Below are 14,490 nucleotides of genomic sequence, written 5' to 3'. Positions count from 1 at the left end.
ACTATGGTACAGTCATATTACATAGTAATTTAAGCAAATTGGGAAACACTACTTCTGGAATATGTTTTCAAAATGTTGTTAGCGATGAAAGAGTGGCAGAAATGTGTAACGATAAATAAAAGAATAAAGAATATCTCATTTGCCTGCAATAAACGTTCAGTCCCTTATACTACCAGATTAACGTTTAAGGAGGGGAAAGTCAGTTTGCCTTTCTAAGAGACAGGGAAGGCAATCCAATGGCTTCTAGACAGCATCTTGAGGGAGCCAAAGGACAGTTTGGATTCCTGGATCCAAGGTCACCATCAGGTTGGAAAGAACTGTGCCGGCTGCCTGTCTGAGGTCATACAGATGACCTCTGTGAAGAGAGAAAGGAGGGAGGTTATGTGCACAGGGAGGGTAGGAGACTGGGGAGGCCGGCTTACCCAGAATCCTCCGGGCTCCTTCCCTTCTCCTCTGCAGAGCTCCAGCTAGACGGGCAAAAAGCCCATCTAGCAGAATGCAGAGCTGGAGGACCATAGAGACAAAGATTGCCTCTGCGCTCCTCCTAGTCTGCACTGGATGGCTGTAGGCCTCTGAGTTCGGAGGCTTACAGCCATCCCCATCAGATTGCACCCTAAGAGTGGAATTTTTATTATGTTGTGCAATTACATCATTGTGAGCAAGTATTGGAAAAGCATCCCATGTTTCTTAGAAATAAAACTGTTTGGATCCCTTATACCTATAAATGTTGCCTTGCAAGCTGCAACAGAATTGTTTCATATATTTTAATGGAGAGTGTTTCTACGGGCTTCTGGCGTCACATTTTAACACTAATCTAAATCATGGACAAATATGTTTCCCCATGTATGGTATTATTTATCTTTACATACCCAAGAAAATAAGCCTTTTTGGTTTCACAGAAGTCGCTGACACCAACGTGTGGAAGCATCTCTTTCTGCAAAACTTCTTTCGCATACTTTATTCTTTTCTCTTTCGTGACCCCAGGCTTTGCACCTCTTGAGCCAATGAAGTTCAATGCAACATTCTGTTCCTGGATGACGAATGCTTCATCCAAAGAAGGTTTAACCTATCACATGGACAAAGAAAACATGACATTATCAAGTTTGAGGAGCTTTCTGAAAACTTTAGAAGTTAGAGAGTGGAAATGAACATACACATAACTGATCTTGCAAAAACTGTCTGCAACCAGTTTTGGGGTTTCATAACACAAGAAAAATGTTTCTAAAAATATACATTCTTTTACGTCATGAATCAACGCAAAGTCAATGCACATTACCATTTCCATCATCTCAGGGTCTTCAAAGTCATAAATTATATGCTCCAGTATGTCTCTGTCAGAGACAAATCCTAATGCACGAAAGACAATAATGATGGGCACCTCTTGCTTGATATATGGCAACGTTGCCACAATGCGTTGACCTATGGCACTCTTCTTTGCACCCTAATGATAAAAGAAAAGAAAATTTCAACTTTTTTGCCCACAAGTAGCACATATTAGTTTATTCGCTTTAACTACATTGTTGTTATAAGCAAATATTATATCCCATACATTCTAGTTGAGATAACTTTTTAAAACAAATCTTTACTCTAAGGATCCCAGTACAAGCATTTACATAGTTCCCAATTCATCTTTCAGAATCTATTCTATATATATACAAAACGCTTAGGTATGTTTCCATAAAGGCTTCAGCTGATACAGGTTGCTAAGCAACAGTAACAATGTGTAACATCAGCTGATGCAGGTTGCTAAGCCCCTCGCCCGACTCCTCCAGGCTTTCCAAGGTAATCCTAACCCCCTTTCTGCCTCTTCGCTCCCCCCCCCCCCCCGCATGAAGGGGATAGCGCCACGGTCCGGAGCATGAGCGAAGTACGGTCGGGGCCCTTGGCGGCCGGGTGGGAGGCCGCTCGCCTGCTGTGAGCCCAGGCCCCAGCCTAATCTCATGCAAGCTGGGTGGGCGGCCCAGGGCTGACAGGAACCCTGGGGAGAGGGGGACACCTGCTCCCCCTCCCCCCTAGGTCTGCCAGATGGCGCTGTATTGGTGGCCTCCAAGCAGCCCGCCCCCGCAAAATAATATTTAATTAATAAACTTTAAGATATGCTACAATGGCGTATGTTATGCCGGGTACAGCTAGTTATGATCAAATGACTAAATATTTGGGTCAAACAGCCAAAATACTACAAGTTCACCCCACCAAGCAATTCAGGGGGGCATTGATGCTAATATTCGACTGACTGGGAGGGAAACAGAATGGGGAAGAAATCCATTGCTCCCCCAAATCACGAAATATAATACAGGAAGGGGAGAAGTAAGAAAGGCACTCATTTATTTATTTATTTATTTATTACATTTCTATACCGCCCAATAGCCGAAGCTCTCTGGGCGGTTCACAAAAATTAAAACCATTAAGAACATAAGAAAACATCCAACAATCTAAAAACCCAAATACAAAATACAATACAAAAAGTCGGTTAGGTCTTTTTAAGGGGTTCACTTTTAGAATTACAGACCTTAAGCGGATTCCTTGCCCTGTACCAATCCCCAGATTTTAGGTATTTGTTGAAAAACGCTCACCTGCCCACCTCTGGCCAGCATGCTAACCCATATAGTACTTGTTGGCCGAGAAGAATTCTCGAGGCAAGAACGGCACTCTCCTGTGTATGCATATTTAGAATCCTTCTTTGCAAACACATACACAGTGTTTGTAGCCATCTTCTCTTGCGCAATCAGAACCTATTTAGGGAATATAAGCAAGTATAAAGGTAATGTTTGTCTTAAGAGTTCATGGTTATAATTTTAAACACAGTGATGAACTTTGGTTTTCTAAAATATAGCAAACAGGCCATTAGAGATTGTTGAGTTGGAGACTAGTGGAAGGTGTTACGGAAGAGCAAGTGTTGGTCCAAGATCACCGCTTGCACAAGGAAGCCTGGATTCAAATCTCCACTCCGCAACAAAGCAGGCCACTTTTTTTGCAGTCGCTTTTTCCCCCAGCTTAGCCTCCCTCCCAGGTTTGTTCTAAAGATAAAATGGTTGTGAAAAACACAACGCACCCACACAAATTATGCCACCTTAGAAACCTTGAAGGAACAACCCAGTGTTTTGGATTGCTGGATGGTGGAAAATAGTGAGAACTGTGAGACTTCATTCTTCGCATCTCCTTTAATAAGACCGTAAGAAGAGTCCTGATGCTGGATCAGACCAAAGGTCCAACTAGTCCGGTACTCTGTTCACACGGTGACCATCCAGCTGTTGGCCAGGAACCCACAAGCAAGACACAGTGCAACAGCAACCTCCCACCCATGTTCCCCAGCAATTGGTGTGTACAGGCTTACTGCCTCTGATACTGGAAGTAGCACATAGCCATCAGGACTAGTAGCCACTGATAGCCTTTGCCTCCAGCAATTTATCCAACCCAGTTTTAAAGCCGTCCAAATTAGTGGCCATCACTACAACTTGTGGTAGCGAATTCCATAGTTTAATTATGCACTGTGTGAAGAAGTACTTCCTTTTATCTGGCCTGAATCTCCCACCAATCAGCTTCCTGGGATGACCCCAAGTTCTAGTATTATGGAAGAGGGAGAAAAATGTTTCCCTGTCCAAATACATCACTTAAGTGTGATGTAACCTTAAAAGGGAAGACAGGCATACGAAGCAGACTGAAACAACCAGGTAGCAAACACATGCACTCTTAAGTTCTTCCTGAGAATTCTTGACCCTTACCTTTTCTGATCCATTAATAATGAAATAGCCACCGGGGTCTAGGGGGCATTCGTTCAATTCACAAAGATCACGGTCAGTTAAGCCATTTAGTAGGCAATATGTGGATCGCAGCATGATAGGAATTTTTCCTATGAATGTTTTTTGATGCTGTGTCTGCAACTGGTCTTCTCCTTCTTTAATAACTGTCTTAGTTATGTCCACATACAATGGAGCAGAATACCTTTGAAAGAGAAGTTAACATGCATTTCAGAGAAATAAAATTTTAATTAAATAGTAAACAAGTATTCCCCGTGTAATTGGCAATTTATACAATATCAATATAACCAAAGGTCTTTTGTAGTACTACATTGTACTTCATTGGTAAGATTTCGCCAAATAATGTTGTTAATGATAGAAATTGATATTTCTTACGTAAGGTTTCTCAGCCTGGCTTCATTTGGCATCATAGGTGAAGGGGCACCATCTCTTTCCCAATGTGTAGGCTTGGACAGATAAATTTGTTCAAATTTCAAAAGATAGCGTGGCTGAAAACAATCAAAACACGTGGCTTCAATTAGACATTTTATATAATATGAGAATTAGATGCTTTTTCAATCATCTTCATTTTATTTCTTGGTTATTAGCAAGACTAGATGTATGCCAAAATAAAGTAAAAGCACAAATCATGGTGTTGAATGCAGAATACAATAGAGAATATCAGCGTCTGCTTAAACGTTCCTAACCTTCATGGTTGCAAAGATATTTGGAAACATGCACGCAATTCCTGCTGAAATCCTAGAAGCCAGAGAGGATGAATAAAATTCCCAAAAGTTGGAAGACCCTGGAAAATTACACTCCCTAGAATATGTTTAATGCATCTTTATCTGCAATTTAATTTATTTAGTCAGTTTTTATTGCTAATTTTATATTGCTTGCTTTTTGCAACTGATTGTAAGCAACCATGGTTAGTTTTTTAAATGGAAACATCTGCCATAAATAGTGTAAGTAAATAAATGAACTTCAGTGCCTGGCATGGTATACTCTTCATAATTAGGAAAATCAGAATACATTCTGCAAAAATACCAAAGTTGCAGAATTATGCAACAGACAAATTATTTTCGTCTTTTGCATAAATACAAAAGTTATGTTCAATTTACACAGACAAGAGAATTCACCTTTGCTTGGTACAGATTTTGGATTGCTCGGGCACCAGCTTTATTTTTATTTTTTTTAGTACAGAGTACATTACTGCCCTCGTTAGCAGGATACACATTTCTTTGACTTGAGCACAAGTAAAACTTGCACTTTACTTTGAACAAAATACAACTTGGCAAGACTGCCTTTTACCGGCTCTTCCACTTCTCCTGTAGCATGTTGAGCTTCTGCTTGTAGATCAATTGGTGGAGCATCTTCGACAATTCTCTGCACAGACATCTGAATGAACTCATCAAAAGAATCCAGCTGCTGTCGGACCAGGCCTTTTTCATCAAAATAGGAGCTTTGAAGGAGTTAAATAATGAGAATTACCAATGCAAACTATAACATTAATGCATTCAGAATAGAGGTACTTCAAAGACTGTTACTAAGAGCTGTCATTTGACTGACTAAAATTCATACATCGATCAATTGATTGAATTTGCATATGAGCAAAACCAAGAGCTCCAAAAGGAAAAGCACACTCTCTTCATTTTTAGGTTCACATGTGTATTGTAGCACACATAGTTTGAGAAGAAGCATTCCGTCCTGCACAAAGCAGGTGAAGGAATGTAACTTCTAAGATGGCAATTGCCATCTACGTTTTTTATAAGTAGTTGAAATACTTCTTTTTGATCAGTTGATATGAATGAGTAACCTTTTTAACTGACCAAAAAGTTTTAAATCAAATAATGCAATTGATCAGTCAAAAGGCCTCCTCCATATAAAGCATTCATTCCATGTTCAACTGCTGAGTTCTGGGGAAAGTTTGATTTTTCTCCTTATGTGCTTCTAGCAGAGTAAATCAAGTGATGGAGGAGAAAAGAGTATGACCAGAAAGGTCCACTTGAAGAACTACACTTACAGATAAGCAATCCCTATGCATTCTGCAAGTGGTTCTTGCCCATTCATACTATTTAGCAAGTAAGCAGTGGTGCCTCACCAGTAGATAAGGAACAAGAGATTTAGGTGCAGCAGTCCTTAGTAAAAACATGGTGGGGGATAAATGTACTAGAACACAGAGTCATCATAATGAATTTTAAAAATACAGAGGTGCAAAACCATTGAGGTTCAGGTATTTCATGAAACCTGCTATAAACATCTGAAATTGAGTACAGAGGCATTCATATCAAGTGTACAGTGAAAGGCTAACCTTTCATGCCATGTCTAGCATTGTACTGATTTTTATAGAATAAAGTAATTCTAGGCATTTGTGCCATTTTAAGCAGCATAGAAACTGTGGTGTCAAAGTATAAGCAAATTGTTTACAAAAATTGTTTTCAAAATAAGTCTGTCTTGAACATAAACATTTGACCACTATTTTTCACCACTCCGAAATTCTTGAATGGGGAGCAGTATATAAATATTGTAAATAAATAAATAAATGGGGAAAAATATTTGCAGTCTTAGAATAGCATAATATTATATGCTATCCTATTATCTCAATTTAACTCAGACAGTCAATACTAAGACAAGAAACAATGTACACAGCCCAGGTTAAGCTTCTTAAAAGCTGTAATCGTATGCACATCTACTCAGGAGTGATTCCTACTGATCTTAGTGGGATTAGTTTTGCATAAAAACATATAGTAACCTCAACTTTGGCTGGATCGGAACAAATTTAGAAAGTTACCTGATGACAATCCAGCATGCTTCTTGCCACAAATCTGGAGTGATTTCATCATCATCCTCATCATATTGCATATCTGTCAAAAAAAGGGAAGACCAATAACTGTAATGGTAGCTTCTTTAATCCCTACCGTGAAAAGATTTGCACAAAATCCATTTTAAGTGGCTTAAAAATAAGTACCGTATTTCTTCAATTCTAAGATGCACTTTTCCCCCCTATAAACATCTCTAAAAACAGGGTGCATCTTAGAATTACAGGTGTGTTTATTATTTCTTAGAATCAAAGCTTTTTTTCTGTTGGTGGTACTGAAATTAGTGTGTCTTACAATCGATGGCATCTTAGAATCAAAGAAATATGGTATTTATTCATAAGATCACCAGCCAATAAATCCAAAATGACAGCAGCACTCCAAAATCTCTGACAGAGGTATTTCCCAGGCCTACTATTCAAGATCTTTGGGGAGAGTGGACCTGCAAGTTCCTCCATGCAAAAGATTTGTCTCTGTGTTCTACCACTGAGCCATGGCATCAATTTACTTGCACAGGAAGATGATTCACCTCTCTAGTTGTGATACTACCACAATCCTTAACAGAATCCTATAGACACTTACCTGAAAGTAAGCCCCATTGGACACAGTGAGACTTACTTCCAAGTAAACATGTATCTGACTGCTCTGTGAGACAGCTCTGCCTAAAGCAGACCAAAGACTTAGGGTATGTTCAGACAACATGCTAAGCCATGGTTAGACTGCTAACCCTTTTGCAGCAAATGGTTAGTGAGCGTGTTAAAACCATGGTTATGCAGCCACCATGATTAGGAACAGTTCACACGACACGCTAAGTTGTGGTTCACATGACACACGAAGCCATAATATTTAGCTCAAAATTCTTAACCATTGTGGCTTAGCATGTCATCCGAACAGGGTCTTACAGAAAGATTAAATAGTTAAACAGAAAGACTGGAGTCTCTTTCCCAGTTCTGCCGTAAGCTGGTTGAGTAGGGTGACCATGTGGAAAGGAGGACAGGGCTCCTGTATCTTTAACAGTTGTACAGAAAGGGGATTTCAGCAGGTGTCATTTGTATGCATGCAGCACCTAGAGAAATCCCCTCTTCATCACAACAGTTAAAGCTGCAGGAGCCCCGCCTAGTGTGACCAGGTACAAAAGAGGGCAGGGCTCCTGAAGCTTTAACTGTTTTTTTCCTTTTTATTGTGTATATCAACAAAACAGAACAGAAAATACATCGTGTAAAGGGAAAAAAAATACATATATAGGAATATCATTTTTCATCATGTGTACCATTCATTAAAAAAAAGGGGGGGGAAGAGAGTTATACAAAGATTTCAAGAAAAGCACACCAGAGATCCATGTATTTATCCACTCACAAATTGCACCTATGTAACACCCATTCAAAAGTCTTATCAGGTCTTCAGCCCGTTGCATTATGGAGGTGAGCATTTTTCTTTCCAACATGATAATATAAGTTTTTTGGCTGTCATGGGGGCCCTGAAGATCCATCTGCACTGACCATGTGTTAACTTCCAAGAAGCCCGTAAGTAATTTAGGAGGACATGCACTTTGTTCCATATTATAGATTGTTTCAATGTGAAGTTTATCATTATAATGTCCTCCCCAAAAGGGGTGACTACAGACATTGCCAAAACATGCGAGTTAAGGAAGAATTAGATGTATTACCGTACATCTCCAACAATTGTTCAATTTAGACAGACCCCTAATGAAAAGGCATTGTGGAATCCAATAAACCCAAAATAATTCCCCCCCCCCCCGAATAAGTTGTAGCCTAAGATCCACAGAAGCTTCAGTTACGGATGCTAGAACAACAGTCCATTGATTAGGCAAAATAGAACATTCCAATTCATTATTCCAATCCTGTCTTAAACTGTATCATATTTATTTACTGCTACTAAATACTTCTGTGTGTATATATGGGTTGTGGATCGACATGTCAGTACAGCTGTTATAAGTGTTTCTAACAGCGCTGGAGGCTGTTGTAATGAAGTGGGAATTTTACCAGGTGCTGCATGCATACAAAGGACACCTGCTGAAATTCCCTTCTCGTAGAATCATAGAATCATAGAGTTGGAAGGGGCCTCTAAGGCCATCAAGTCCAACCCTCTGCTCAGTGCAAGAATCCACCTTAAAGCATACCTGACTGATGGCTGTCCAGCTGCCTCTTGAAGGCCTCTAGTGTGGGGGAGCCCACTAACAACATAAGAAGCGCCATGCTGGATCAGACCGAAGGTCCATCTAGTCTAGCACTCTGTTCACACAGTGTGACAAAACCCCTCCCAACAAAGCAGGACATGGTGCAACAGGACCCTCCCACCCATGTTCCCCAGCAAGTGGTGCACATAGGCTTACACCCTCAGGTACTGGAGCTATCTGAGGCAGTAAGAATCTCCCTAGGTTATCAGTTCCATGGTCGTTTCCCCCCACTGATCCATGGGGTTATTCTGAGAAACCCACAAGCAGGACAGGAAGGCAACAGCCCTCCTCTACCCCCAGCAGCTGATGGTATTCTGTGGCATACTGCTCGTGAATCGGAGCCCTGTCCTGCTTTCCATATGGTCACTCTATCAGGTTGTGGTGAAAACTGCACAGTTCAAGGTACTGCTTCGTGCAGCATTATTCTGAGGGTCAATCCATTTCACAGGCGCGCTTGGTGGGGACATGGGAGAGGGCCTTCTCGGTGGCTGTTCCAGAGCTCTGGAACTCTCTTCCCGGGGAAGTGAGACTGGCTCCCTCCTTGATGGGCTTTCAGAAGCAGGCTAAAACCTTTTTGTTCCAGCAGGCCTTTGGAGAATAATCTGGCCCTCCATCTATGTTAATGTCTTATAATTTTGTTGTGTATTTTAAACGTTTATGGTTTTGTTTCCCCCCCACCCCATATATGTTTTAAACTTTGTAAGGCTGCCTTGAGGCCCAGCATTGGGCAAAAGGCGGGATACAAATAAATATAAATATAATAATAATAATAATAATAATAATAATAATAATAATAATAATAATAATAATAATAATGTTTGCTAAAAAAAACCAACACGTTCACAGCCCTCAACATTGCAAAACCCTTTTGCACCCAGAGGTGTTATAAGGATGACTGAGCCAGTGTCGTTGAAAGGCTTTGAGCCCTCAAGAAATAGTAGCTTTATGAAGCAGGCTGAGGAGACTTCATGCGCCTTCCCGACGGATGGGTTTACCTTTAAGAGCGACGAATGTCATCAGACACCCCCACCCCCCAAAACCCAAACACCACAGCCAGAGACCGGCTGAATCCCGTTCGGCTCCCTTAAGTAGGGGCTCACCTTCATCCGCATCGTACATCTTGACAAAGGGGCCTCAGGCCAGGGCACAAACTCCCAACGTCGGAAACTCGCGCGGACACTACGAAGGCAGAAAACGCCGCTCTGAAGCGGAACCGCAAAATTATAACCGCGCCTGCGCACCGCTCACATTTCCCAGCCACTTCCTTTCCCTTCAAAGCGTCACTTCCGTTCACACTACGGTTGCGCGAAGGCTGCTGGGTTCCCCATAGAGATAAGGCTGGGACGTGCTCTGACGGGCCGAGGTGGAACTTTCGCGCCTGCGTAGTTTAGTCCCCACGCAGCGAGTGTGTCGATTCCTCGGCCGCGGGCTCGATTACAGCGAGTGAGAAGGCCCAATCAGGGCTCTGAGCGCGCATTGCGCAAGCGCCGCAGGCCCCGCCCCCAATCCTGTGCGTTGTGGCGTATAGAAATGGAGCTAGACTAAGAGAGAGAAAGAGATTAGGCATGTTTAGACAGAAAAAGGGCCTACAGAAGCCTACGAATCCATGGGATTGTGCCCCAGGACACTTTTCAGAGGGTTGACTAGAATTCCAAATATGCTCTGTGGGATCTCCTTTACTTTGATGATTTTTGACACGCATGTGACGGTGTCAGGGAGTTTAGACATGTGACCAGCAAGAAGGAAATGCGAGCAACTTGAAATAGTTTATGTTCTACTATGCACTTGTTCTATTGCATATCTGTATCTTATTTATTATTTTATTTATTTATTGCATTTTTATACTGCCCAATAGCCGAAGCTCCCTTAATATTAATATTAATATGTGCACTGTAGGCTATTGCACTGGAGACTTGTATCTGTGAGATGCTGCATTTTACCCCTAAAGGACGGCTGTTCAGGCCACGCTCCATCCCAGCCACTTAAAGAGAAGCAGGGCTGCTCCAGCACTTCTACTGAACCCTAAATAAATAAATGTTAACTTGGTGTTTTAAATTTGTAATTTTGCATTGCTGCTGTTTTTATCTGGTTAAGCTTTTATATTGCATTTTATATTACGGCTTTATACTGTTGTTTATACTTTGAATGTTTTTAATTTTTGTGAACCGCCCAGAGAGCTCCAGCTATTGGGCGGTATAGAAATGTAATTAATTAATTAATAAAGGGGACGGTGTAAAAGCCGGAACGGAACGGAACAGGCCGGAACGACCCCATTATATTAAAAAACCATACCAAAAACAGTGGCATGTGTTAGCAACACTTGGGAACAATAATTTAGGACTAAAACCATTGCAATATTATATCACTATTAACCCCAGAACTCCCAAAACAACATCCGGAACAGAATGGGATGGCCGGAACGGCCACTTCTGAATGAGCGATATCAACCAAACTCACCAGTTATGCATAACTCCATGGCAGGGATGCAAGAAGCCACAAAAAGTGCAAAGAAACTGCGTTCCGATACCTGTTCCGCACATAGTGCATATTGCGCAAAACAGGCCGGGACAGCAGCTTCCAAGTAAGGTATGTTAACCAAACTCACCAGACACACATGACTAGGTGAGCCCGATATAATGCTCCAAAAATTGCCCCCAAACCACGTTCAGATACCCGTTCCGGGCAAAAGAGTGTATTGTGCAAAACGGGCCATAACAGCAGCTTCCCGATAAGATAAGTCAACCAAACTCACCAGACGCATATGACAAGGTGGAATATAGAAAGCTCAAAAAGTTGCCCCGAAACCACGTTCCGATACTCGTTCCGGGCAAAAGCCCATATTGCGCAAAACGGGCTGTAACAGCAGCTTCCCAATGAGGTAAGTCAACCAAACTCACCAGACGCACATGACAAGGTGGGACAAATAGAAAAATCTCCAAAGTTGCCCCCAAACCACATTCCGATACCTCTTGGTGAGTGTTATATGTGTTTGGTGAGTTTGGTTGACTTGCCTCACTTGGAAGCTGCCGTTACGGCCCGATTTTCACAATACAGACTTTTGCCTGGAACAGGTAATGGAACGTGGTTTCGGGGCAACTTTTGGAGCTTTCTATATCTGTCCCACCTAGTAATGTGCGTCTGGTGAGTTTGTTTGATTTACCTCATTGGGAAGCTGTCGTTACGGCCCATTTTGCGCAATATGGACTTTTGCCCGGAACGGGGATCGGAACGTGGTTTCAGGGCAACTTTTGGAGCTTTCTATATTCCACCTTGTCATAGGTGTCTAGTGAGTTTGGTTGATTTACCTCACTTGGAAGCTGCCGTTACGGCCCATTTTGCGCAATATGGACTTTTGCTCGGAACGTGGTTTTGGGGCAACTTTTGGAGCTTTCTATATTTGTCCCACCTTGTCATGTGCATCTGGTGAGTTTGGTTGAGTTACCACATTGGGAAGCTGCTGTTATGGCCCATTTTGCGCAATAGGGACTTTTGCCCGAAACGGGTATCAGAACGTGTTTTCGGGGCAACTTTTGGAGGTTTCTACATCTGTCCCACCTAGTTATGTGCGTCTGGTGAGTTTGATTGACTTAACTCATTGGGAAACTGTCGTTACGGCCCATTTTGCGCAATACGGACTTTTGCCCGGAACGGGTATCGGAACGTGGTTTGGGGGCAACTTTTGGAGCTTTCTATATTTGTCCCACCTTGTCATATGCATCTGGTGAGTTTGGTTGACTTACCTCACTTGGAAGCTACCGTTACGGCCCATTTTGCACAATACGGACTTTTGCCCAGAACGGGGATCGGAACGTGGTTTGGGGGCAACTTTTGGAGCTTTCTATATTTGTCCCACCTTGTCATATGCGTCTGGTGAGTTTGGTTGACTTACCTCACTTGGAAGCTGCCGTTACGGCCCATTTTGCATAATACAGACTTTTGCCCAGAACGGGTATCTGAACGTGGTTCCAGGGCAACTTTTGGAGCTTTCTATATTTGTCCCAGCTTGTCATATGCATCTGGTGAGTTTGGTTGACTTATCTCATCGGGAAGCTGCCCTTACGGCCCGTTTTGCGCAATACGCTCTTTTGCCCGGAACGGGTATCTGAACGTTGTTTGGGGGCAATTTTTGGAGCTTATTATATCGGGCTCACCTAGTCATGTGCATCTGTTGAGTTTGGTTGACTTATCTCATCGGGAAGCTGCCGTTACGGCCCGTTTTGCGTATTATGGGCTTTTGCCCAGAACGAGTATCGGAACGTGGTTTCAGGGCAACTTTTGGAGCTTTCTATATTTGTCCCACTTTGTCATATGCGTCTGGTGAGTTTGGTTGGCTTACCTCACTTGGAAGCTGCCGTTACGGCTCGTTTGGCACAATACGGGCTTTTGCCCGGAACGGGTATCTGAACGTTGTTTGGGGGCAACTTTGGGAGCTTTTTACATCTGTCCCACCTAGTTATGTGCATCTGGTGAGTTTGGTTGACTTAGCTCACTTGGAAGCTACCGTTACGGCCCATTTTGCGCAATATGGACTTTTGCCCGGAACGGGGATCGGAATGTGGTTTGGGGGCAACTTTTGGAGCTTTCTATATTTGTCCCACCTTGTCATATGCGTCTGGTGAGTTTGGTTGACTTACCTCACTTGGAAGCTGCCGTTACGGCCCGTTTTGCATAATACAGACTTTTGCCCAGAACGGGTATCTGAACGTGGTTCCAGGGCAACTTTTGGAGCTTTCTATATTTGTCCCAGCTTGTCATATGCATCTGGTGAGTTTGGTTGACTTATCTCATCGGGAAGCTGCCGTTACGGCCCGTTTTGCGCAATACGCTCTTTTGCCCGGAACGGGTATCTGAACGTTGTTTGGGGGCAATTTTTGGAGCTTATTATATCGGGCTCACCTAGTAATGTGTGTCCGGTGAGTTTGGTTAACATACCTCACTTGGAAGCTGCTGTCCCGGCCGGTTTTGCACAATATGGACTTTTGCCCAGAACGGGGATCGGAACGTGATTTCGTGGCAACTTTTGGAGCTTTCTATATTTGTCCCACTTTGTCATATGCGTCTGGTGAGTTTGGTTGGCTTACCTCACTTGGAAGCTGCCGTTACGGCTCGTTTGGCACAATACGGGCTTTTGCCCGGAACGGGTACCGGAATGTGTTATCGGAGAAACTTTTTGAGCTTTTTATATTTGTCCCACCTAGTCATGTGCATCTGTTGAGTTTGGTTGACTTATCTCATCGGGAAGCTGCCGTTACAGCCCGTTTTGCGTATTATGGGCTTTTGCCCGGAACGAGTATCGGAACGTGGTTTCAGGGCAACTTTTGGAGCTTTCTATATGTGTCCCACCTAGTCATGTCCATCTGTTGAGTTTGGTTAACATACCTTACTTGGAAGCTGCTGTCCCGGCCCGTTTTGCTCAATATGCACTATGCGCGGAACGAGTATCGGAACACAGTTTCTTTGCACTTTTTGTGGCTTCTTGCATCCCTGCCATGGAGTTATGCATAACTGGTGAGTTTGGTTGATATCGCTCATTCAGAAGTGGCCGTTCCGGCCATCCCATTCTGTTCCGGATGTTGTTTTGGGAGTTCTGGGGTTAATAGTGATATAATATTGCAATGGTTTTAGTCCTAAATTATTGTTCCCAAGTGTTGCTAACACATGCCACTGTTTTTGGTATGGTTTTTTAATATAATGGGGTCGTTCCGGCCTGTTCCGTTCTGTTCCGGCTTTTACACCGTCC

General features: G+C 42.7%; 1 protein-coding gene across 1 annotated transcript in view; it reads right to left on the bottom strand.

Annotated features, from left to right (window-relative positions):
- The window catches only part of POLR2B (RNA polymerase II subunit B), a 30,628-nt gene extending 20,676 nt beyond the window's left edge, over positions 1–9,952 (bottom strand). The window contains exons 1-8 of the mRNA XM_063129026.1: positions 9,851–9,952; positions 6,529–6,601; positions 5,049–5,199; positions 4,134–4,246; positions 3,723–3,942; positions 2,574–2,732; positions 1,277–1,441; positions 870–1,066 (exon numbers count right to left, since the gene is read on the bottom strand). Coding sequence (XP_062985096.1) covers positions 870–1,066; positions 1,277–1,441; positions 2,574–2,732; positions 3,723–3,942; positions 4,134–4,246; positions 5,049–5,199; positions 6,529–6,601; positions 9,851–9,869 — 1,097 coding nt within the window. The 5' untranslated portion in view covers positions 9,870–9,952. The remainder of the gene's footprint in view (positions 1–869; positions 1,067–1,276; positions 1,442–2,573; positions 2,733–3,722; positions 3,943–4,133; positions 4,247–5,048; positions 5,200–6,528; positions 6,602–9,850) is intronic.
- Positions 9,953–14,490: the final 4,538 nt, after the last annotated feature.

Source organism: Elgaria multicarinata, chromosome 6 (genome assembly GCF_023053635.1).
Source record: "Elgaria multicarinata webbii isolate HBS135686 ecotype San Diego chromosome 6, rElgMul1.1.pri, whole genome shotgun sequence".
Classification (NCBI taxonomy): Eukaryota; Metazoa; Chordata; class Lepidosauria; order Squamata; family Anguidae; genus Elgaria; species Elgaria multicarinata.
Note: the sequence above shows the minus strand (reverse complement) of the source record. Positions and strands in the feature narration are given on the sequence as shown.